The 24,640-nt window shown below is 37.7% G+C and overlaps 1 protein-coding gene across 1 annotated transcript in view; it reads right to left on the bottom strand.

Annotated features, from left to right (window-relative positions):
* LOC126198607 (protein groucho) overlaps positions 1-24,640 on the bottom strand; it is a 755,742-nt gene that overhangs the window by 53,009 nt on the left and 678,093 nt on the right. The window contains exons 9-13 of the mRNA XM_049935059.1: positions 22,616-22,714; positions 18,147-18,200; positions 10,577-10,738; positions 9,859-10,068; positions 2,137-2,216 (exon numbers count right to left, since the gene is read on the bottom strand). Of these exons, the coding sequence (XP_049791016.1) occupies positions 2,137-2,216; positions 9,859-10,068; positions 10,577-10,738; positions 18,147-18,200; positions 22,616-22,714 (605 nt within the window). The remainder of the gene's footprint in view (positions 1-2,136; positions 2,217-9,858; positions 10,069-10,576; positions 10,739-18,146; positions 18,201-22,615; positions 22,715-24,640) is intronic.

Below are 24,640 nucleotides of genomic sequence, written 5' to 3'. Positions count from 1 at the left end.
AGCGGCAAAGGAAGTTCTAAGATCACCGCCAGGGCTAACATGTCATCGGGAGACGGAGTATGCAGAACCGATGACTCGTCCCCGGACTAGGAGGACATAACACTGAGATGCTGTTTTCTTAAGGAGGGAGCAATGTCGCAGAAGAAGCTGATTAGTACAGTCACCGTAGTGTAGTGGTTTGATACTAGACTGTTGCATGGAGGGTCATGAGTTCAAAACTCACCTGAACTGTAAAATTGTAATTTCTATATTCGGTTCGAGTACATTCTAGAAGTACCCACAAATGTCAAGAATCATTGTACTGGAATGTTGTGTAACTGTATATAAATTGTATGTGTTCTGGCCGGAGGCAGTTTGCTCCGTGCTCTTGTATGTGCAAGTGCTGAATAAACCTTCATTAAGTGAAGTTAGTGTTCGTCATTCATCTAATTACACCTTCTTCTACATGCCAATATATTATGAGAAAGCATAGCAGGAATTATAAAGTATACTGTCACTCAGGATATTTCACTGCTTATTCTTTAGAATATATTTTTGTTGTTTTTTCTTAGATTGTCATTCAAATTATATACTGAATTTTTTTTTACTTTAATATTTAAATGTTTATAAAACTCACTCACAGTAAATGCAGAACTTAAAAAGAAACACAAAAGCAAATGGAAAGTAGCTTCAGAAGGAGGCAATTATCAACGTGAGACTGTAAATAAAAACGTGCAAATAATATACACAGTAAACTAAAAATAAATGAATCACAAAGTAGAGTATTTAGGCTTGAAACAATTAACTCTGTTAATGCTGGCATCTTCAAGCAAGATTAAGCATTAGGAACATATCCTATGTATACAGATTTTTAATCACAGCAAATAAACTGTCACTCAGTACCAGAGAATGACTAAAGACAAAAACTTACAGAATGTTTTCAAGCAACCCTGAAACTGCAACACGTGCTGGAAATTACAGTGTCAACAAGTAATACTTTTACCAGTTAGCAAATAGCATTATTCTGAAGCTATTTCACAGGACAACAAAGAATCAGATGCAAAATAACTAATCAGGACACATTACACTTCAACCACCTATTACCCCAAATAGAGCACAATACCACAAGGTGCCTCTCGAGACTCCATTCTAGGGTTCATTCTGTTTCTAGTGTATGTAATGAGTTGCCCGTAAATATCAGTTCTTCACAGTTTGGTTTGCAGATGATGCATTCGTACTGATCAAAAGTAATGATGTCATAAATATATAAATAAAATAAAATAATAAAGAGAGAGAAGAAAAGAAGAAAAAGAAATCAGGTTCAACTGAAGAGACTAGTATCAGGTAACTGGGTTGAAATGGAAAATTTCATAATCCTACATTGTACAATTCAGCAAAGAAATGAAAATAGAACATGACCAACAATATACGGAAGAAGACAGGGCTAGTAATTCAGAAGTTTGATATATCTTTCAAATGATTCTCTATCTGCATACTGGGCTCTTTGATAGTTGCACTTATACCTTGATCAGAATAAGAAAGTGACTGAAATATAATTTCATAGATCAACTACCATACCTAAAACCAATCTAAGAATGAATTGCGTCACACTTTCTGGTCTACCCTCCTATATCATACCAATTTGCTATTTGACGTGTGTTACAACAGTCAGTAGCAAATCACATCTTCACGCACCAATGTAATGTGCTTCATTTCTTTAAGTATTATGTTCATTTTCTGAAACAAAATTTTTGAAGAAGCATTGAAGAATGGGCAGAAAAGTGGTAAGTCTTTTATGACCAACAAGCAACTTCACTATTGCATGTTAACAGTAGCATATGAATGTATCCAGTAGTGAACACCAATGCTGTTTCCACCACAGGGCATAGCAGTTGTTAAAGTAATGGCAAACTAAGAACGTCCCCTTTGATGGAACTCTATGGTCGACTATCAATCACTTTGCTATTCTGTTCCTAATACGGGTGTAATTGTACTATTACCAGCTAGGTTTCCATTGCAGAAAAAACCTATGCACATGATGAGAATGGAGGATTATGACAAGACAAAGGAGGAAAAGTTAGAGAGAACAGGGAAATCACAAACAGTGTTATGATATTATGATCTATATTTTAGTTTGTAGCAACTACTTTAACTTACGGTTTTCCGCCAGGGATGCCACCTAGTCCATTTGCACTAAGCCCTGGAGTTCGCACATGCGGATGAGAATCGTACCCCAACTGTAAGACACAGAGAACATACTTTAGCTAATGCATTAGACAACAAATCAAGGTAGATGTATTTTGCAATGATCCATGATAATACTTTATTGGATTAATCAAAACAAATGTGAAAATCAATTATTTCAGCTGACAGCAAGATAGAGCTATCAACATCTTACTAAAATAGTGCTGTAATCAAGCTGAAGGTTGAGCTGAATGCCACAGTGCACTGCAGCAGATTGTCCTTTTGGAGATTACATACCCTTGTCTCCTTTTGACCACTGAAACTCAACCAGCCAGTTATGAGAAGGACCCAGAGCTTTACTGGAAACTAAATCATAATACACCATTCCTCGTACACATGGAACAATTTTAGGAACTATCAGAGAAACCTGGTGTCGCTCAGGTACATATTTGTAACTGTGCCTGAGATTTCACACCCAGGGATTTTATTTTTTACTTATAAAGCTTCTTTGTATACAAATTTTGAAGTAGTGTGACAGGGTACATGAACAAAGAGCTTGCTTGCTTCAGTAACATGGGAGAAAGCCACATAGACCTGGCCATGTGAAAAGCAACTGACACTAAGGTCTATGCCCAATACTTGCAGTGTCTGGCCTTGAGCTTTGTTTAAAGGATGTTTAAAGCAAAAAGGTAAATCATTAGGTATAAGTGGGATTCATAGTGTAAAAACTCATTGGACTGCACCATTTCCCATCAACATTTCTGCTTATATGATTGGAGGGAAGTAACTTTAAGCCACTGTTAGTGAAGGATTCTGAGGAGCAGGATAATGCATAACACTCTTGATCACATCACATTTTAACTTTGGAAGGACTTTCCAAAGAGCGAATTAAAGCCTGATATTCTCAGGCCACAGCAAGTCTCACCTCATGATCTTTGTTGTATTCTTCACACTGCATAGGCCTCAGTATTTTACCCATTCTGGTGTATTCAGAAAGACTTGATGTTTTTTAGGCATTTTTAATCATAATTGAAATTAAAATGTAATGGGTAGGCACCCAAATCATGAAGCAAACTTAGTAAACTTCCTTTCCTAGCAAAGAATACAAACAAAACCTATCGAAAGAAGCAAAGCAATGTTGTAAATTTTTTAAGACACAAAGAAAAACTAGTAAATCCATATATACTAGCCAAATAAATTCACTGTTAGTTTGTATTCGTAAAGGTAATATTGTGGCACTTAATGCTGTTACCGACATAAACTTCTAAAAATACATGTCACTGAGTTAAAAAACATAACAGTGCCATCAACTGGTTCTTTGGTGTACTATGCCATGGTGACTAAACATCTGAACTACTACATTGACCACATGATTTTAAACAAAACTTCAAATTAAGATATATTTTTTCCGTGTTCCAATTTTGATAAAATAATGCCTATATGTTGCCCCAAGCTACACCCAAGTTACCCATGAAAACCCCATGAAAGTTCATCTATCGGTTTTAGAGATTAGTGTGTTCAAACAGACAGACATGATGGCGAGTTGTGCAACAGTCTTAGTACCAATCAACAGCTGAACCCCAGGCCTTTAAATCTGTGGTTGACACATAACATCTGGGTCATGAAATCATGCTACATTCCTTACAAACTTCTATCAAGTGGCAAACCATTTTCCCCAAGGCAGATACATTCCCTTACAGGTAAAAAAATTACTCATTTATTATAAAGTCATAACATGTCACATGGCACATATGAATCAGCATGAAACAAAATTCAATTTTTGCAGGATTTCAAGTTCATTTAGGCTGGTGCACGACAGGCTGCTTTTTCTACTTCTAGTCTACAAACAAACTTCAATGGAGTTGCATGCACTTTATGTACTATAGTCAGTCAAGATGGGAAAGCCTTTACTTACTTACGACAAATTTTCCACTCTAGACAAGTTTATAACTTTCTTACCTAAAGCCTATTATTTTCATCTAGCTGCATTTCAGTTCTGTCTACTATTTCTCATGGGATAATTATCTTTAATGTACAACATGAGCCAATACTAAGAAAGAAGTTATACAGGGGTTGGACAAAAATATGCAAACACCATGGGGAATGCATGCTTGAACATAATTGTAGATGGTATGCAACACTGCAGGCTGTGATGTTGTATTTGACCACAAACAGCATCCAATATATTGCAAGTGTCAATCAGGGTCAGAATGGAGTTCTGTGTAGCTGTGAGGGTATTATGTCAAAGTGAAATGGTTTTGGATGTGGACAAATTGCTGGTGCTAGTATGGTGGGTACTCGGGTAATGAAGGAAGCCAAAGTGTTTGGTGTTTCAAGAAGCACCACATATATTTATACTGCATACAGGGAAAGTGAAAGAACACCACCTGATGAGTCATACAGGAATGAAAATGTATGTTGAGTGATCATGACAGATGGACACTCAAGAGGACTGTAATAAAAAATAAGAGGATAAAGTAGCAAAAGTCACTGTAGAACTGAATCCTACATTTGCGAACCATGTCAGGGTCAAAACAATATGAAGAGAGCTCCAGAAGCAGGGAGTTACAGGGCAAGCTAGAATTCCAAAACCTCTCATCAGTTACACAAATGCCTGTAACAGGAAAACACAGTGCCGAAGCCATAAGCCTGGACTTTAGAGCAATGAAAGAAAGTCATTTGGTCACATGAGGCTTGTTTCACACTGTTTTCAACTTCTCGCTGAGTTTGCGTCCCACAAGGGAAACATGGAGTGGGCTCTGTGATGATTTGGTCAGTCATACCAGGTATTCCATGGGCCCCATGGTTACTCCGCAATGGCACGTTCTTCCCAAGGATTGTGTGACCCATCCCCTGGTACATTGTTTGTTCCCCAATGGTGATGCTGTATTCCAAGAAGACAGAACTCCTGTTCACACTGCTCACATTGTTCAGGACTGGTTTTGTGAGCACGAGGATGAATCTCCTCTGGCCACCACAGTCACCAGATCTCAATATTATTGAGCCTCTGTAGTTTACCTTGAAAAGAAGAGTGCGCAATCGCTCTCTACTTCCATCACCAGTTTGCCACAATTTTGCAGGAAGAATGATATAAGATTCCCTTGAAACATGCAGGGCCTGTATTTAACCGTTCCGAGGTGATGAAGCTATTTTGAATGACAACAGATTTCCTACATCATATCAGGCATGGTAATGTGTTGTGTATTTGGTGTTTCCATGTTATCCACCCCTTGCAGTAATGTCAAGCAGTCCCAGCTTCAGTATTTCTATTAACTGAACTAACTAGACATAGTGGTTTCCAAAAACAGGTCTGAGGAAAACACAAAGTGCTGTTGCCCTGATCTAGAAATGGAAGAAACGGTTTCTCAGGTAGACAGCTCTGTTACAACTTTATTGTCTATATGTATAAAGCCTCGAATGGGCTACATAATTCTCATAAGTTATCTACAGATTTCCGAATAATGTGTTCAGCTACTACATCATTTAAAACCTGGTACAATTCTAAAACATTATAGTGACTTCATTCCTGCAAAAGACTTAAGAAAAAATGCTTTTAAAATCTCTCAATACAGCTTATGTTTTTGCTTCCTAAACCTTACATACAATCTTACCTAAAAATAAGTCTCTAATCATATGATCGAACCTGCCTTGCATAAATGTAGCACTATGTTTTTTTCTGGAAACACAGGCTTCCAGATATCTCCACGTTTTCATCAGTTTTGGTTTACATGTAGCTGTTCTTCAGGTGTTTCCAAATCTATAAGATCAATATTATACATATGGCAGAGGATTCTAAAGGGAGAACTTGGAGATAACTAATCATCAGACCTCCATATTTTGAATTTTCAGTGATGTAAACAATCTATACATAATAGCAATAACTAAAGCTCATAGCAATTTCTCTGTGATGATTGCCAGTCTCAATGTCATACTTTACAATGGCACATAAAGTTTGTCATACTCTCTCCAATATACCTACAGTTTTCTGTACAATGAGAGAGGTAATTAGAAACCTACAACCCTATCCTCTTCAGTTTCTAATGTCATTTCATTCACAAATGACTTTGTGTAAACCAATAGCAAAAAATTCACGAGAATATAGTTGGCTTTATGAGCTAGCCTTGGGACCGAACCATCCCTTACAATGCAGTGATGAGGGTATCTGTTGTTCGTGTGCACACAGATATTAATATCAATGTGTACCATTGTGTTTGAAGCCACATTCTCTTAATGACAACAATAGGCACTGTCTGCAGCAACTGTGACAGCACTTCTGAAATGAACACCAGGTGATTTGCACCATGCAAATGGGATGGCAACAAACAAGGTTCTGTAAGCCACAAAGAATCACTGCCAGTGAATGAGATGAGTGTGACAAATCACATGGTTATTGCAGCTGTTAAAAAAACCATCAAGGATCGATTTATCCATGAACACCAGACCCTATAGGATGACCAGCCTGCAATACTGCCTTGGATAATCTAGTGACAGAACTGACCTCTTGGTTCATATTCAGTTTGCCTCACAGCTTGTACACATTGTTTACGGTAGAGACATAATTACTGTTCCTCCAATAATCTCTGTTTTGTGTTTGTCAAAGTGTGCATTTCAAAGACAAGTTGACATATGCTGTTTGCTGAATTTGCCACATGATTCAAGACCCATTTCCTCACATTCCACTTTGTGAACAATTCTCCATTGCCTTTGGCCGGCACTTTGTAGCTTAAGTGACTCAGCTTCTTGTACATTTCCACCCACAGAAATAATTTCTTACAACTACACTACTTGATCAAATGTATCTGGACACCGTTATGTAGTGCAGAATTGCCCACTCAGTGTCACAGAGGCAGATTCATCAGTATAAAAGAAGACAAGGAGAATTTATAGTCGGGTCAGAAGCAATAACAGCTGAATGGGCTGGTTAGGAGAGCTCAGTGACTTTGAATGTGAACTGGTCACTGGGTGTCACCAGAGTAATAAATCCATCAGGGGCATTTCAACCTTCTAAAGCTGCCCAATTTTACTGTTGATGATGTTGTTGTGAAGTGGAAATATGAAGCAACAACCACAGTAAACCTAGGTCAGGCAGACCTCGTGCACTAATGGACAGGGACCATCAACAACTGCAGATGGTGTTTGTAAAAAAAGTCACACAAAAGCAGTGAAATGAACCACTGTTCGGTTCCAACATGCTACCATCAGTCTAGCTAGCACAGTAACATGCATAGGGAGTTAAAAATAATGGGCTGCAATGGTTGAGCAGCTCCTCATAACATTACTGCAGTCAATGCTGCGTAATGCTTGAGCTAATGTAAAGCAGCACCACTGAATATGAGTGATTTGGAGTGATGAATCACTATAAACTGTGGGAATCCAAAGGAAGGGTTTGGCTTTGGTACAATCCTGGAGCAAATTATCTGCCATCATGTGTAGTGTCAACAGTGAAGTATGGAGGGGCTGGTGTTATAGTATGGAGATGTTCGTCACTGTTAATGCCTTGGGCCTCTTATTGCGAGTAAAGAAACATTAAATGTGGAAGGATATGGACACATTTTACAGCATTGAGTACTATGTAAAGTTTGTCCCAAAGATGATGAACATGCAGCATTTCAAAAGCTGATGTATACAGATTTATATTTACATGCAAATAGCTGCCACCATGCTTCCCAGACAATGAGAGTTCTCAGAACTTCGATTCACAATGCATACATCATTGCTGATTAGAGCAGTCTGTAGGAGGAGCTTCTAAATGTAAAGTGTGTTTCTGAAGCCAAAGGGTATTCTCCATAGCAGATATATAAAGTGCTATGAAGGAAACCAAAGATAGGCATCATGAATGCAGGAGGAAACAATGAAAGATTTAAATCCCTTGCTCTCCTCCGTTTGTGTGAAGACAGCACCAATCTTGGGTTCTGTTAAAGATGAATGAATGATCCAGAAGGCTGTGGTTCGTAAGATACCCTGCAAGTGTGGACTTTCATTCAGCGGTAAGATGACTCGCACAGTCCATGAAAGATATATGGAACACAATAGGTAACTCGGCTCTTACAGCCCAATAATTCACCTGCGGAAGAGCACTGCACTGACATTGGTCAATGTATGCTGTACAAAAATGTCAACGTTCTGGTATCAGTTTAATTTTTTTGGGCTTCAGTGATAAAGAAGCATCTGAAATTCATTTGGCAAAGAACTTAATTAATAAAGATAGCAGTTTCAGCTGGGACAAGTCTTTGGAAGAAACTTGCCAAGACATTGCCACAATGCAGTTCACAATGATACGCCAACTTCCCATTGTGGCTTGACACAGACTCAGACTCAGTTCATGTATATTTATTCTTCTTTGCTGCCCATCAATGTGTCTGGTTCTTGTGTATCATTGGTGACATACACAGTGGCGCAGTCCATGGGTTTAAAAGCATGGAGCAAGGTCTGTAGCATAAGTCTTTAGGCTCACTCTGAAGCTGGCTGAACGGTAATTGGCAAAATATTAAAAGAAGTTGGATTTATGCAGCCGCACATCTGAAATTTAATGGAGTAGTCATTGTGCCATGAAAAAAATGGAGATGATTGACTGACTAACTGAGGGGTGTTACGGCGAACTAAACAGAGATGATGCACAGCAGAGGGATAGTTCAGAAAAGATGACTGTTTATATCAAAATGACAACGCACCCTGTCATAAAGCATCATCTGTGAAGCACTGCTTTATGAACATCAACATTCCTAAAATGGACTGGCCTGCTCAGAGTCCCAACCTGAACCCAAAGTAACACCTTTGGGATGAGTAAGAATGTCGATTTTGCTCGAGACCGCAGCATATAACTTCACTACCTTCTCTGGTTTCAGCTCTTGAGGAAGAATGGGCTGCAATTCCTGCACAGACATTCGACACCTCATTGAAAGTATCCCCAGCAGAGTTAAACCTGACATGAAGACAGTAAGAGGCATTTGGATACTTTTGATCATTTCTTAGTCCATTCATTCTGGTTTTTTGGGCACTGCATAAATCTACCACACATGAAATGCATGTTTACAAGTACCTGTAACGAATAATACTCCATCTTTGACAACCTCTCATGAACTGCAGGCAGAGATGACCACTAACAAGGTGACTGAGTACTGTTTTCAATGTTGATATGGTACATCACGGTTGATATTAAACATAAGTATCCAGAAGCATGTTCATCACACTCAGTGCTCTTGTATGAACTACTCAGTTCCAGCTATTGGTATCTCATTTCAAAGTATTCAGTTGACGATTATCTGCTGACTGTATAATTTTGAGCCTAAATGTTTGTGACAACCAGTAAAAGAAGCTCAGCAGAAAGAAATAAAACTTTATGTGTGTATTCAGTCACTGCTAATGCCTAGTTTGTTCATCAGACAGACCACAGAGTTCACGACCTGTATCAATTATTAGGATTGGGAGGGGAAGCTAAGCAAAAAATACATGCCTTTTCATGAGTGGAAGAGACTTTATGCTTATTATTCCCTTAGCTTTCAAGTAATTTGAGATTTGTTTCATTTTTATGAACTCGGGATATTCCATTTGTAACATTCAAATTTACAGGTGTAGAGGTAGTCAGACATTCTTCATAGAACATCCATAGCTGCGCATCACATGTCACGCAATCAAGCACCTATATTCCTTCAAAACAAACAAAAATAACCACTATCAAAGTAAAAATATAAGTACCATGGGTGGTCTTGAGTAAGGAGAGGGTGGCACACTGTTGTATGGGCTAGCATCATTACTTCTAGCTGCTCCAACTCCACCAGCCATAAGAGGGAATGGATATGCTCCTGGAGGAAGCACTACAGCAGGTACTCCTGATTTGCCTCCACTCGAACCTGGGGCGCCTGTAGGTGTTGTGGCTTTGGAGACAGGTGTGGATGGTTTATCAGCCTGCAACATAAGTATCATCAGAATCTGTTTTTTTTTTTTTTTTTCTGAAGTCAGTACCAACAGTTCAAAAATGCTGCTTATGTTATTTTGTAAGCCACCTGCTTAACAAGCATAATTTGCTGGGTATTTGCATTCATCTACTGAACCCAGAAAATTACTAAAACAGCCACATAAAAGCTCAAACTCGTCAAAAAGACATGAACAGTGATCAGCATTTTTAGCTCACAGCTGTGTAATGCCACAGTGTTACAGAAATTCATAGGTGTCAACCTTCCAGCAAAATTACAATTTGTCAACTGAGCATTTACAGTACACTAAGAAACAATAACACTATAGTGTTAATGAAACATTCAATATCTTAATTTCTTTTCTCCTCAATGAAGAGAAATTATTTTGTTGATAGGTAGCAATGTTTTTGTTTCTTGTTATTGCAGTGGCAAAATGTGATATGACATTTAGGAAATAAGTAACTGCTGTACAATATGATGCTGTGTACTCTGCATCTTACATCTTTACTTTTCAGAGATGGCGTAGACCGACTGGAACTGGAACCACTACGACTGGGTGGCCTCTCTGACTTAACACTGCCTAGACCACCGCTTTTCTCACCATTTTCTCTGATATCTGCCCCAGGATGATCACCACCATTGGGGTGAGGTGAATTAGGGTCCTGCAGAGAATACAAAAACAGAAAAGATGTTGTTTAGAGAAGAAAATTTTGCCTTTTTTTCATCTAAGATAATGAATATCTACATTTACACTTCAAAAGTCATTTTAGGGTGTGTAGCAGAGGGTACTTCTTATACCACTGCCACTGTCCCCTCTAGTTGCAAATGGTGCATGGGAAAAACAACTTTTGGTAAGCCTCCTTATGAACTCAAATCTCCCAAATTTTACCTTCAGGGTCTTTTCGTGATATATAAGGAGCGATCAAAAAGTTTGCTTTTGAAGTCATTCCTGCAGCATATATGCAATTAGCATGACTCCGATGTGGGAATATGCACACTGACATATAGGCAAAGGATTAGTGTGGCATTCATGTCTTTCCAATGTGCTTGCTGCAAATGCAGAAATGTGAACTATGGCAACACTATTACGAAATACTTCCAAACAAGACCAATGGGCTGTTATTCTTTTCTTGTGTTCAAATGTGTGTGAAATCTTATGGGACTTAACTGCTAAGGTTATCAGCCCCTAAGCTTACACACTACTTAACCTAAATTATCCTAAGGACAAACACACACAACCATGCCCGAGGGAGGACTTTAAACTCCGCCGGGACTAGCCGCACAGTCCCTGACTGCAGCGCCTTAGACCACTCGGCTAATCTCATGTGGCCATTCTTTTCTTAGCTGCCAAATGATGAACATCAGTAGACATCCATTGGAGAATGAAGAATGTGTGTGGGGCCGCATGTCTGTCAAAACCCAACTGCAACAAGGAGTGCTGCTGCTTCATGATCACACATATTCTTATATCTAAAATGTTGGAGTGCAGAAGTTATGCTGAGTTAAGTGGGGGACAATCAAACACTCATCCTATAGCCCTGAACTCTCCCCATGCAATTATCTTGCCTTCAGTTCACAAAAAAGGCCCTGTCAGATGAGGATGTGCAGCACACAGTTCTAGACTTCTTCAGTAATGGGACACAGTGTTTTACCAAACAGGTATCTCCAAGCTGGTGCACTGGTGGGATGATTGCCTTAAAGGTCACAATTATTTTGCCTGTTCGGCATACTGATTCTGGACTGTACGGCTTTTCAAAGGAAACTTGTTGATCACCCCTATTTAGAAAGAAGCAATGTGTTGGCTGACTCCCGCAGGAACATATGCTCTCTGAATTTTAACTGTAAATTGCACCTTCATGCACAACGCCTCTCTTGTAGTGTCTGGACACATTCTCCATGGAGGCACAATAAAGGTTGTCCTTGTCCTCATAATGTCACTAACCTGAAGCAGACATCCACCATGTTAGTTGCCCCAAACATCAGCTTCTGATGGAAGTGTTTTGACAAAAATCATTCTGATTATAGTCTGAAGTGTAAAGAAATAACATTTATTTTACATATATGATTTTTGGTTGTACTGTTTACTTTTACTGTAGTGGTTTTATTTCTGTCATATGACTTTAGATTTCTGATCAGTCCAACTTTTAAAGCTCTCTGGATGAAAAATGTGAGAAGGAAAGATTTGAAACCAACCAAACAGAGCAAAATATGTTCTCACCATTTTAGGGAAGGGAATATTGTCTGAACATGAGTTTCATCAGCCCACATTAAGGAAAATGTTGGCTTACCAAAGCAGCCTTTTCACATATCATGCTTCTCTTCTTGGTTAATCAAAACATATAATAAAAAAGAAGTTATTTTAACAAGGTTAAACGTGTCCTATTACCAGATGAAATATGCATTTAAGAGCAGAAAAACGCCTGAAAATTCCTTTCTGATAATGTTTTATTTGCAAAAGCACAGTAACACTTCCTATTTATAATAGCTGTTGTGCACACATGACAGATATTAAAAACAAGAAACAATCTTTAACAGCAGTTTACTGATGTTCTGAGGCTTCTAACATGGCAGTATTCTTCAAAAAAATGTACAGCATAAGTCTGTAGTGACATCTCCATGACTTTCACACTCTAAAAACCTTTGATAAAAAGTGCTTATATTCTTTGGAGATGTATTTCCTCTCTCAAGCCTACCTGGCAAGGATCCCAGACTGAGGAAAAATATTCAAGGATTGGCTGAACAAGAATTTTCGTATAGTTTGAGTCTGTGGGCAAGTAGTGTGTAACCTGCCCTGCATCTAGTCTCATACTTATGAAGGAAGCAGTCGTCCGCAAAAAATAATGGTTTTCTCTTTGTGAAAATGAGAATCTAACAGATGCACCTCAAATAGAGGTTTGCAGTGTCAATTCTTTTTTTCTCCCACCATGGCTCGAATGATCTTTTTATCGTGCTATATTTAACAACTGAAACAAAATATGCACAACACAGTTTTTTAACTGCTAAATCAGTGATACTAGATAAGCTATTCATGACACACAGAAGAGTTTTCAGTTAACACTCCACAACATATTTTTTGTTATTAACACACCACGGAATTTACACAGCTTGCAGTGTCTAATTTTTTGTCGACACAGCTTATTTCACTTATACATTATGCTGATTGTTTTGTTCTGAAATGAATAATTTATTGTTTTGCAAAGTTTAATTTCAAATTATTATTTTTCCCTTGCCTCCACTTCCCCAAGTGTCTGCTAAATAAGGCAGATTAAGTCTTCATCAGCTTTACAGCAGACTTTAAGGATCTTATCTGACTCAACCTGGCACGGCATTTCATTGATGTAATACAAAAATAATAGTGTCCATAATATTTAGCCTTGTGGGACACCTAACTGTATGTGTTTCCAGCCAGAAAGGAATTTTTTGTCACTGTTATTTGCAAGTACTCTTTGTTTTCTGTTTGCCAAGTATGATGACATTTAACTAAGAGATTTTCCTTGAAAACCATAACTAATCAGTTTTTGGAGAAGCTGGCCACAATTTACAGTGTCGAAGTCTTCGGTAAGATTGCAAAAGATGCCTGATACACACATTCTATTATTAAGACAACTGCTAACTTTTGTGAGCAATTCATTTATTGCATGGGTTATGCTGGAGCCTTTCTTGAAACCATACTGATTGCATAAAATAGTATTGTTGGATGAATTATAATTTTCTGTCTGCTCACATGCAGCTCTTTCAAGTATTGTTTAAAAAAATTGATAACAATGAAATAGCCCTCTTCAATAGACTGGTTGATGATGAGGGAGAATGGATGTGAAATACAATGATGTACTGATTTTATTATTCTAGGTGGAACCTCATCACAACTCACTGAATTTAAATTTTTTAGGGATGTTACAATTTTAATGATATCAGAGCTTAAAACAGGTGAAAACTTAAAACCTGAACAATTTCTCTCTGCCATCCTAGGAATTGTACTTTGTGGTGAGCAGTCACCAATTCTGTTACAACTAATGAAGAAATCATTGAAGGATTCATGTATATCACCGGGACCTGTAACTGTCCTATTATATATCATTAGTTTAGAGGGACATTTTGTCTCCATTTCACTGTCAACCTCACTTCTTACAACAGACCAAACAGCTTTGGATTTGTCTTTTTGCATTTCAAATGAATGTATTGTTTGCAGTAAACTTTGCTAGTTTAATTACTTTTTTATATGTGCTTATATATTTAAGAAATTCAGGACTTCAATTAATGTTTGCCTCCATATGCAGTTTCCTCTTCTTAATGTTAGACACTAATTCCTTTTGTTACCCCTGATCTACTTTCACAAGACTCTGTCCACACTGTTACAAAAGGGAAGCAGTCATTGAATATGCTCTTGAATTCAATTAACAAGCAATTAATTCTCTTCAAAAACATAACTTACTTCCATAGGTCTACATCTAACTCACTACCAACCTGCAACAATCACATTACTTTACGAACTTTAAAGACATCACTTCACAAATAATATACCTGTAACATCAACAGATACACACTTCTAACATAGAGAATTTTTTGGAAAAAAAATGTTTCAGTAGTGGCTTCTAGCAACCTAGTTTCACTTGTCTGTAAAACAGACGCATTCATGGTATCAGCTGCACCTGATGAGAGTAATGGCTGCACAGCAGAATGGCTGCACAGAAGAAGAGTGGATGGATGTGTATTTTTGCAATTTGTTGTATGGTGATTTTGCTTGAAAATTGTTTCAATACAGAGTAAAGCATCACTACTGTTGATAAGGAGGAGAGGAGGATGCACTCTGACAGAATAGGCGTGACTGCTGGACTGCACTGTTGTGGTTACATGTATGGGCCAACGCTGTCACCAAACAATTTGCTAAAGCCAGTTCAGAGTTATCATTAAAAACTGTCTGATATTATTATTTTTTTTTTGTACTGACTTCTTGGAACACAGAAAATGCTGCTCCTTTACTTTTCAGCTATAACAGTTCTTACTGAAGCCTTTGGTGAGAGCAGAAGCTATTTATGAAAACCTCATGGTGAGCTTACGTACCAATGAAAATGCTGTTCCTACTAATGGAACCACAAAGTAATAGGGAAAATAAATATTATGAGACATGTTAAATGATAAGTACCAGTACTAAGTGACTCTTGGACCAGGGCCTACAAGAGTTACTCCATAAAACAAATGATGGAGAGGAATAAATAAGTGGTGAGAGTGTAACAGGATGTAGTTTCAAGCAAAAAAGTGTGTAGATTATCTAATACCAAGCTGTAGAGTTGGCATACAGTGATACTATGTATGTGTGAGTGTTATAAGGGTATAGATGGGGATGGGGATGCTTGGAGGCTCTGAAGTGAATAATGGAGACACGAAAGGAGAAAAGGCAGAGGAAATGTTTCTGTCAGATAGTCAAAAGTTTCTATGTAAAGTACATTGCATCTCATTTATTTATTCTCTGTACCACACAAAGCTTTGCCAACAGTGTCCAAGAGTGCATCTCCATATTGTGAGCTGATAGTAATGAAGCTGTCATCTTGATGAGCTCAGAGGTGTATAATTCAGTAAAATTACTGTTTTAAGTTGTTACAATGCACCTGCAACATTAGAGAACTACAATTTTAGCAGTCAGACTAAGATGTGGTTCCATTAAAGTACTGGAGGGTCAGGGGAGATGGGGAGGGGTGAGAGGTCAAAGAGAGAAGAAAACATCTTGTGATGCACTGTTATAATCAAGTTTGTAAAAGAACAAGTGGAATCTAGCTTGCTAAAATAAGAGAAGAAATTGTTCATCCAATTACTCAAAAAACCACTCAGTAGTCATTTAAAATTATTTACGCATCACTGGGATGGATTTGAATCAAAATATTCACATACAGGAATCCTCTTTAAATTTTGAAAAACCTGTGCTTTCAGTCTGGCATGACTGAGCAATTTACTGACCATGGAGACTAAATGAGGACACATCATGAGGCTGAATTTAAAGTTGAAGAATGTTTACAATGTTACACATTTTCCAGTGGTTCTTACTTTTAATAGCTCCAAATATGAGTAACAAATTATTTTAGTGAGATATTGTCAGTTCTTCCATAATTTTGAAGAGCACAGTGATTTTACCTATTTCTAATGAAATCCAAAGATTTTTTTGGCTTGTCTTTGAAATTGTATAGAGAACACAAATTAAGAAGGGACTTTTGAGATGATTTATAGACAGAATTTCAGAAAGTAACATTTAAAAGTAAGCCACAGAAAAAAACCACATAGAAGAATAGGCAGAATTGACATGGAAATGTCCACTGTTACAGGGTGTCCAGCAAAAGAATCTCTGATTTCAAAATTAAATATCTCAAAAACAAAGATCGCTAGAAGAGTGCAACAAAGGGTACATTTATTGTGAAAGCTGTTAAGAATTTTATACAGAAGTTTTGAAATAGTTCAAAAAGCTACTAACAGGCGCACTGTACATTGTGCAGCTCATACAAAATCTGCTTGCATAATTAAACTCGTCTTCTGCAAGCAGTCTTTACAAACACATCACAATATTTTCAAAATGTCCGCCACCCACTGTACAGAGGTGGCGCAAGTGAACAACGATATTTGCCATCATGCCCTGCAGCATCTCAACGGAAATAGATTCATATGCCACACAGACTGCTGATTCAAGCTCATCCTGTGTGGTGGAATGGTTCTGGTAGACAGTGTCTCTGAATGTGCTCCATGAAGAGTAGTCACAAGAACTCAGATCAGGTGAATATGAAGGCCAACCCATACCTTTGCCACTAAATTTGCAATAATCCAATGCAATGACTCTAGTCCCGAAGTATTCATTAAGAAAGCGAAACACATGTTTGGTGCGAATGTGGTCAGGCCCCATCCTGCATGAATCACTTGATGCCCGGTCGAACCTCCAGCACTAGGTGTGTGGCAACAAATTGTTCCAAAATTGCAATGTAACATTCACTAGTGACCATTTCTCACATGAAAAAGGGCCAATAATGCCTCTTCTGCATACCACACTTCAAACAGTAACTTTGGAAGAATACACTGGTTTCACTTCACTTCAGACAAACGGGGATTTTTTTGGAACTCCACAATTGCCAATTCTGTTTATTCATGACATCATTCAGGTAGAAGTGTGTTTCATCTGCGAACTGGATGTAGCCAACATCAAATCCTTCATTATCAATCATTGTGAGAATCTGGCTCACAAAGTCAGCCCTCTGTTGGACATCTCACACAGTTATGACCTGGTGGTTTTTGATTTTGAATGGAAATGTGTAGTCTCTGTCGCAGTATTTTCTGCATCCTGGAATGCTGCAAATCAGTCTCTGCTGCAATTCTTCAAACATATTTCCTTGGATTTTGCAGAATAATTGCAGAAACTTTAGTGACAGTTTTGGTTTTCATTTCAGGTAGTTTTGGAACATTACATTGTGTTTGAAAACTGCGCCTTGTTACTGTAGGACTTCATTCTAACCTATGGTACTCCAGTAATAGAAAAACATGTTGTCCAGTGGAATACATAATTTCAATCTCTTCATTCACTCCTTCCTTCTACCCTAACCTCCTCTCATGTTTCAATGGTGGAACTCATCAGTGAGCTGCAGCGCACTATTTATAGACACTACATATTGTGATTACAGTGTCATGTGTCAGCAGTTTTTTTAACTATTTCGAAACTGCTGTATAACTTTGGTAACAAATTCTTACAGCTTGCAAAATAAACGCACTATTTCTTGCACTCATCTCTCGATCTCAGCTTTCAAGATATTTAATTTTAAAATCAGGGATTCCTTTGATGGAACCATGAATGTATTTCAGTAGAAAATTATATTTAGTACACATTTTCTTATCAGTTTTAGAATTGTACACCAAACAATGCATTAAGTACCACATATAATTTGATTGGTATAGGTGGACACTGTTGCAATACATTAAGTATTTCATGCTAGAGAGAGAGAGAGAGAGAGAGAGAGAGAGAGAGAGAGAGAGATTTAAACAGACCAAGAAAACAAGATGATTAGCTGTTAAAAGAATCAAGACTTCACTTCAATAACCAACCTCATTTGCTACATCCACTACTAAATCTTGGTCACTCTTCTCTCCATCACTTTCCTGGAAAAGAAACAAAAAGAGTTTAAAAGTATTTACACCCAAATGTTGTTCAACAACTCATAATAAAGGGTTTTCTTTGAGGACAACACATACCGCATTGCCACGTGACAGAAATTATAGTGTAAGAAATAATCTATAAACGAAAATTCTTAATTTATAATTGAGTTTGCTTTCATTCAAAAGTTTGCCAAGTTAAGTTTTATTTCAAGAATATTTTTTAAATAATCTTTCCATCACTTTTTCTCCCTTTTTCAAATGAAAACCAGTTAGTGATTTGCACAAATATGTATGTAACATATTTTGTTTGAATGGTTTAACAGACATATATTTGTTAACATAAATTAACCCAACAGGTGGTAGAATTAGGTAACAAATACACAATGTTACAATAAAAATGTTTGCAAAGTTTTTTATTACGTCCTTTCACCAATAAGTTAATCTGTCAAAGTGAAGCATGCACCATTTTGATGGATATAAAAGAAAATTTCATGCAATGCTACGTATTATTAGAAAATAGGATATCTGAAAAGATTAGTAATATGAGAGCATGCAAAATGTGCAGAAAAAGTATAAAATATCGTAAGTCACTTTATTTTCTCACAAACATCACTTTGATACATGCTTTACTTTAATTGTTGGAGCCACTGACAGATGCTCTAGTACGATGGTTAGATATGTAGAGATGTCGAACCATTGCCCATGAACAGACAGACATCCTTCTTATCTGAAGTTACTTATGGAAAATTTTGTGAGTAAATCAACTGAAGTCATTTAGTGAAAGATTTTTGTAAGTGGCTACTAACTGAAATATTACTGTTACAGAACAGTTTGAAGAAAGGGATGGAAGAGAGAGAACACAGAGTCAAAGGAGACAAGAAGATGAAAGAGAAAGGAATCTTCTGGTACAGTATCCTGTTGATGATGAGGTCATTAGTGACAGAGCACAAGCATGGATGAAGGACTAATGGAGAATATGTCATTTACAAAGGAGTCATCCTGGCATTCACCTTCAATGATTTAGAGAAACCAGAGTAGCTCTAAATCTGGGTAGTTGGAAATGGATTTAACTGCCGTCTTCCTGATTACAAGTCCACCACATCACTGTATCACCTTACCTAGTACGACAAGATGTGAGAAGAGCAAATTTAAAAATGACATCTACACTTACATCTATAAGCTGAAAGTCACCTCATGGGTTGTCCCACAGTTCATTACTGACTCTGTTTTCCAGCTGACTTTCCCTTTCGACACGTGAACAGCACAATTTTCTCCAAACTTTTTTGTTATGCAATGTGAAAAGTCCCTGGTTAAATAAACTCAGCTTTTGTGCATTGGCCTGCTACCATATGACAAGTACAAGGTTTTTCTGTCAGTTTGGTCTAGTTTTACTGTGCAGATTCTTATCATTGTGAGGTGGATAAAATTATGAGCATGCTATGAGACACTAGTATTAGAAGACTGTGTGTATTTGTGAGCTTTAGACATTATTTATTGAGTAGCATTTGGTCGTATATGTAAGGCACGGGTGGACGTGCTAGTACTGCACTATAGCAGCGATGCATAATATGAGTCAGTCAATAATTAGAACACAACTGTGCTGTAATATGTGTGTATTCTTGCCATCATTGTGTAACACTGGCAAAGGATAAACTATACAAGAAACTCTCAGTGTCTGTGACAATAAGTGAAATAGCCTCAGGCTGCAGTTATGGAGTAATAAGTTTTATTGCATGATCGATTTCAAGGCCTTATGTCTCATCCTCAAAAGCACTTGTGCACATAGTAAAAACATTTTTTTAAAGATTACATACATTAGTTCACATACAACATAACATACAATTTCTTGCAAAGTATACAACATAAGCTAACCAGCCTATATGTCTTAATGTTAAGTTAGCATTCTATACAAAATCCTAACATCTACGAATTATACTTAGTCATGGCAAATACCAATACCAGCTCAATAACAATTCCTGTCTTCAGATGTTTATGTCATTACACATTGACATTACTCAATTTCCAGATGAAGTGAAGCTAGATATATTGGGAGTGCATAACCACTTTCTAATACGAGAGACTTCTGAAAGTTTTTGAAAGAGAAGATGGTCCACCATGTGACGCAAACAACAAACAAACATAATATGAATCCACACCATTATTGGCTCAATAATAGAAGTTGCATCAGCAGAGGAGGAATGAAACATGCACACAGTACCAAAGAAGAAAGAGTAGCAGCAGACCAGCATACCTGAGGTTATTCGAGTACACATCATGATGGCAGATAGATGTGTACTGAAAATGTGCCCACCAGTGGAAGTGTATTCTGTTATCTGGTATGAATGGGCGCGTGGGACTAAGGTGTCCATATCCACAAATGTCTACACACCGTGTATTGTGAAGAAACCATGCCTCATCAAATGGTTGGTCACTGGTGTTGCATTTTCAGGGTAGGAAGGGAGGGTGGGGTAGATGGAAGACTGAAGTGAGTGTCCCTCCACATCCACAAATGAAAACACCATTGCTAGAGTACACGACGTGTTGTTGGTGGACAGGTGCATAATGGTGTCAGATGTGGCATCCTCACTGCGTACTGGCTGTGCTCAGTTACTCCATGATGTTTTGAGTTACTGAAAAATGTCTGCAAGATGGGTGCTGAGAAACCTGGCCTCAGTTCACAAGAGAGTGGGAATGGGAATCATCCTTGATCATTTGATGCAGCATGTGCAAGAGAGAAATGAGTTCCTGTTCAGAATTATCAAAGACAAGGGTGCGCCACTGTCCACCAGAATCCTACATCGCCTCAATTATATGGAACCATCCCAGCTCATTAGTGAAGAAAAAATTCAGAGCATCACCATCCATAAAAGAGGTTATGGCTGCAGTGTTCTGGGACACAAAAGGTGTGATTTCCTCCAGCGAGGGACCATCAGTGCAACTTGCTACTGTGGTACCCTCACCAAACTCAGGACTGCCATTCAACGAAAAATACCAGGGCTCTTGAGTGAAGATTTTGTGCTCTTATGTGACAATGCAAAACCACACACAGCAAGGCTCACACAGGGGCAGAGTCATTCTTTCGGATGGGAGAGATTGGATTGCCCAGCCTACAGGCCCAATCTTGCCCCCATCAGACTTTCATCAGTTTCCTACATTGAAAGCTGTAGTCTTGGGACAGCAATTCCAAATCAATGCTGAGGCAGAGCAGGGTGTGTGACAATTCCTTGCATCACAGGGCACCAAGATTTACCAGAGTGGTTTCTCCAAACTGACTGCAAAATACAATGAATGTCTCAATGTTGGTGGCAACTATGTCAAAAAATAGTACAAGGTGTGTAGTTCATGCTGCAATAGTGTATTTGTTTTTGGTTATACAGTTTCGGTGTGGAGAACAGTGACTAAACCTACTTTCAGAATATCTCCTCATTAAACCTTTATAGTGTTGATAACAGCCTTTACATTGACCACCAGTAAATATTGATTGGAAAGTACATTGAGGTATAATTATAAATTGATTATGAATTGAAGTGTAAAGCAAAATGAATGATGAAAACAAAGGCATTAAACACAAAACAAAATTAAAGGAGACTGAGGGAGGTCTGTATTATTTTAGAAAAGAAAGGTAGGCTGTTAACAATATATAGCAAGTAACACTGTGGCTTCAGGTAAAGGTGATTGCCAGTTTTGTTAACAAGGATATTTCATTACCATATTTCAAAAAAACATTGACTGTGATAAGCCTGGAGATGCTTTAGTAGTAAATGGTGGAAGCTTTCCACTTATTCCACAACCCACCTCAACTTCCTCACTTCATTTCTATAGTTATTTCTCATCCTGCTACAGCTCAAAAGCCTCCAGTCATTGTTTTCACTTTACTTAACTGCAAAGACTTCATCTTCTTCATACTACCATTTTCATATTCTCTCTTGTATTTGAACTGCTTATTCATCTCATCTAATTTGTGCGCTTCTCTCAATCAAATGCCTCTCCCAGTAATGCCCACAAAATGTTTATTCCATCCATCTTCTTCAGTCTCACATTTAAATCCCTGCACCCACTACTCACACCAGTTCTCATGTTCCCACAGCACACATGCTCGTGTGGAATCAATTCCTTTATATACTTGTACTTGTGTTATGTGTCAGACATTCCAGTTAGAATGAAAATCAGACTTGCAAATTCAAGATAATCATTCTCTTCCGTGTAAATATTTGTTAGCTGCTGTCCAAGTTTGGCCTACAGGCAATTTCTGGTTTACTTTCACTGAAAGAATAATTATTCTATCTTGATGAATTGTTGCCTGTTGCTGAGGCCCTCAGGAGATATTTGTTAACATTTCAACTAAATAAGTGAAGGCTACATACATAACAAAGCAGAAAAGCCTTCATTCTAAGATATACATAGATAATTTCACTTACATGACCAAGTTTATCTTCTTTTCGTCTCTTCACATCTGGTTCAACATCCGGTGATCGAGAACGATACTTGTCTCTCTCACCCGGTGACACAGAAGCTCTCTGAAAAAAGAAAACAAAACAACAAAATTCTCAAAGAGAAAGAGAGAGAGAGAGAGAGAGAGAGACTTATTTTGCCAAATGATATTTGGGTTCATACAGAATAAACCAAGAATTTTAGTTATTTATTTACAAATGTAAATACATTATACTTCCTTGAATTAATCTTTCACTCGGTACTGGAGCAACTAAAGTAACAAAATTTCCAAATAGCTGAAAACTTTATCCTTGAATGGAATTTGAAACTATAACTACGCCTTTTACCCCCCACATGCCTCTTAGTGAATGATCTATCACAACATGATAGAAAGTCTGACTCAAAGCTTAAAGCATGCAATACTTTTAACAACTTTGGATACCATGATGGACTAGCATCCTTGGGAGAAAGGAGATGGTGGTAAATAACAGTGACAATTCAGCTCACAGTTTTAAACTGTTGGGTAGTTTCAAAATTCTATATTTGTAAACAACTGCTACAGAAAAGTATTAGAACCACGTAGTAAATGAAACAAGGTGGAGAAAACAATCAAAAAATAAGAACTTTCGAGTTGTCACTCAGCCAGCAGTTCAGTTTTCAACAATCAATATGAAAATTGCTGTTTTTATATCTGCATACACGCTGAAGCCAAAATTTTCACCAGGTCCTTTCATGAATAAATATCTTTCACATCATTTCCAATTTCATATCATTTCCAATCATGCAAACTTCTAATTTACTATCAAGACTTCATTATCTGTTCTTAAAGAGCAAATTACTGGTGTCCGCTTGGACGGAAGACCTGTGCCAACTGTCCTATGTGCTGCTATGGACTATCTTGAGCTATTGTATCCAGCATCAAAATAGCAAACATATTTTGTATTCAAATCTTGCCTGCTGAATGAAGAGTGGAAAAAACCAAAAATATCAGAGAACACTGAGTGGATCATTTATCCTAGCACTGCTTTTTCCAAACCATTCTCAAATCAGGTAAGTGCAAAGGGAAGCTTCCAGAGTAGGAGCATAAAACCATGACTAACAAACAACTGAAACACGTTTTCTGGTTTCCCAAGAAAATTAACACTATTTCCTACAGTAAGATACGTTTACATATGGAGAACACTGGTAGGAAGAATGAAATTCAGATTGTCTGCATCCAATTATTAATTATCATGAAGGTCTCTCTATGCTCTTGAATAGTCATACTACTGTTGTCAATCGGCCCTACTATCAAACTGAAAGTTCTTTAGTGACACCTATGAAACAATTTTGTGTGACTACTTTCATTCAGTGGTACTGATACTATTGCAAGAAGCTGACCACATCTTTTGAGGCAATAATTTACCCACTCAGAAAGATAAAAATGTCCAAGATAAGTTTGACAAACACAAGGATGAAACAATATTCCTTTTGCAACCATCAGGAGTGTCATATTTTAATATTATATATGTATTCTGGTTTGTACAGGTAAAACCATAAAAAGGTGTATTATGCTTCTCACAGAAATGGAATTGTTCTTTTCTGGAAAATTGTATCAAATGATGTAGAACACTACTAAAAATTTTAAGCTTTGCCAGACAGAAAGTGGCCTGTTGTCATGAGAAATCACACTGTATACTGTTCTGCTGCAGCCTCGGCTCTTCTGTAGTACGGGTTAAGGGATAACTGCTCCATGAGTTCCAGAATGTGAAAAATGCCATGAACCCCCTGACAACCAGGTTGGAAATATTTTCCAGGACACTGATCATGGTCATTAAATTCAACTTCACAAGGCTCAGAAACAAAACATTACAATACAGTCAATAAAGACAATGATGGAAATAAAATTGCATGAACGTGAAATGAGAACAATGTTTAAAGATGCACTCACATGTTTGAATTGTATGTTTGTCTTGACTATATATATATAAGGGAAACGTTCCACGTGGGAAAAATATATGTAAAAACAAAGA

The sequence above is a fragment of the Schistocerca nitens genome, chromosome 8 (genome assembly GCF_023898315.1).
Source record: "Schistocerca nitens isolate TAMUIC-IGC-003100 chromosome 8, iqSchNite1.1, whole genome shotgun sequence".
In the NCBI taxonomy this organism is placed as follows: domain Eukaryota; kingdom Metazoa; phylum Arthropoda; class Insecta; order Orthoptera; family Acrididae; genus Schistocerca; species Schistocerca nitens.
This window is presented reverse-complemented; position numbering and strand designations above follow the sequence as displayed.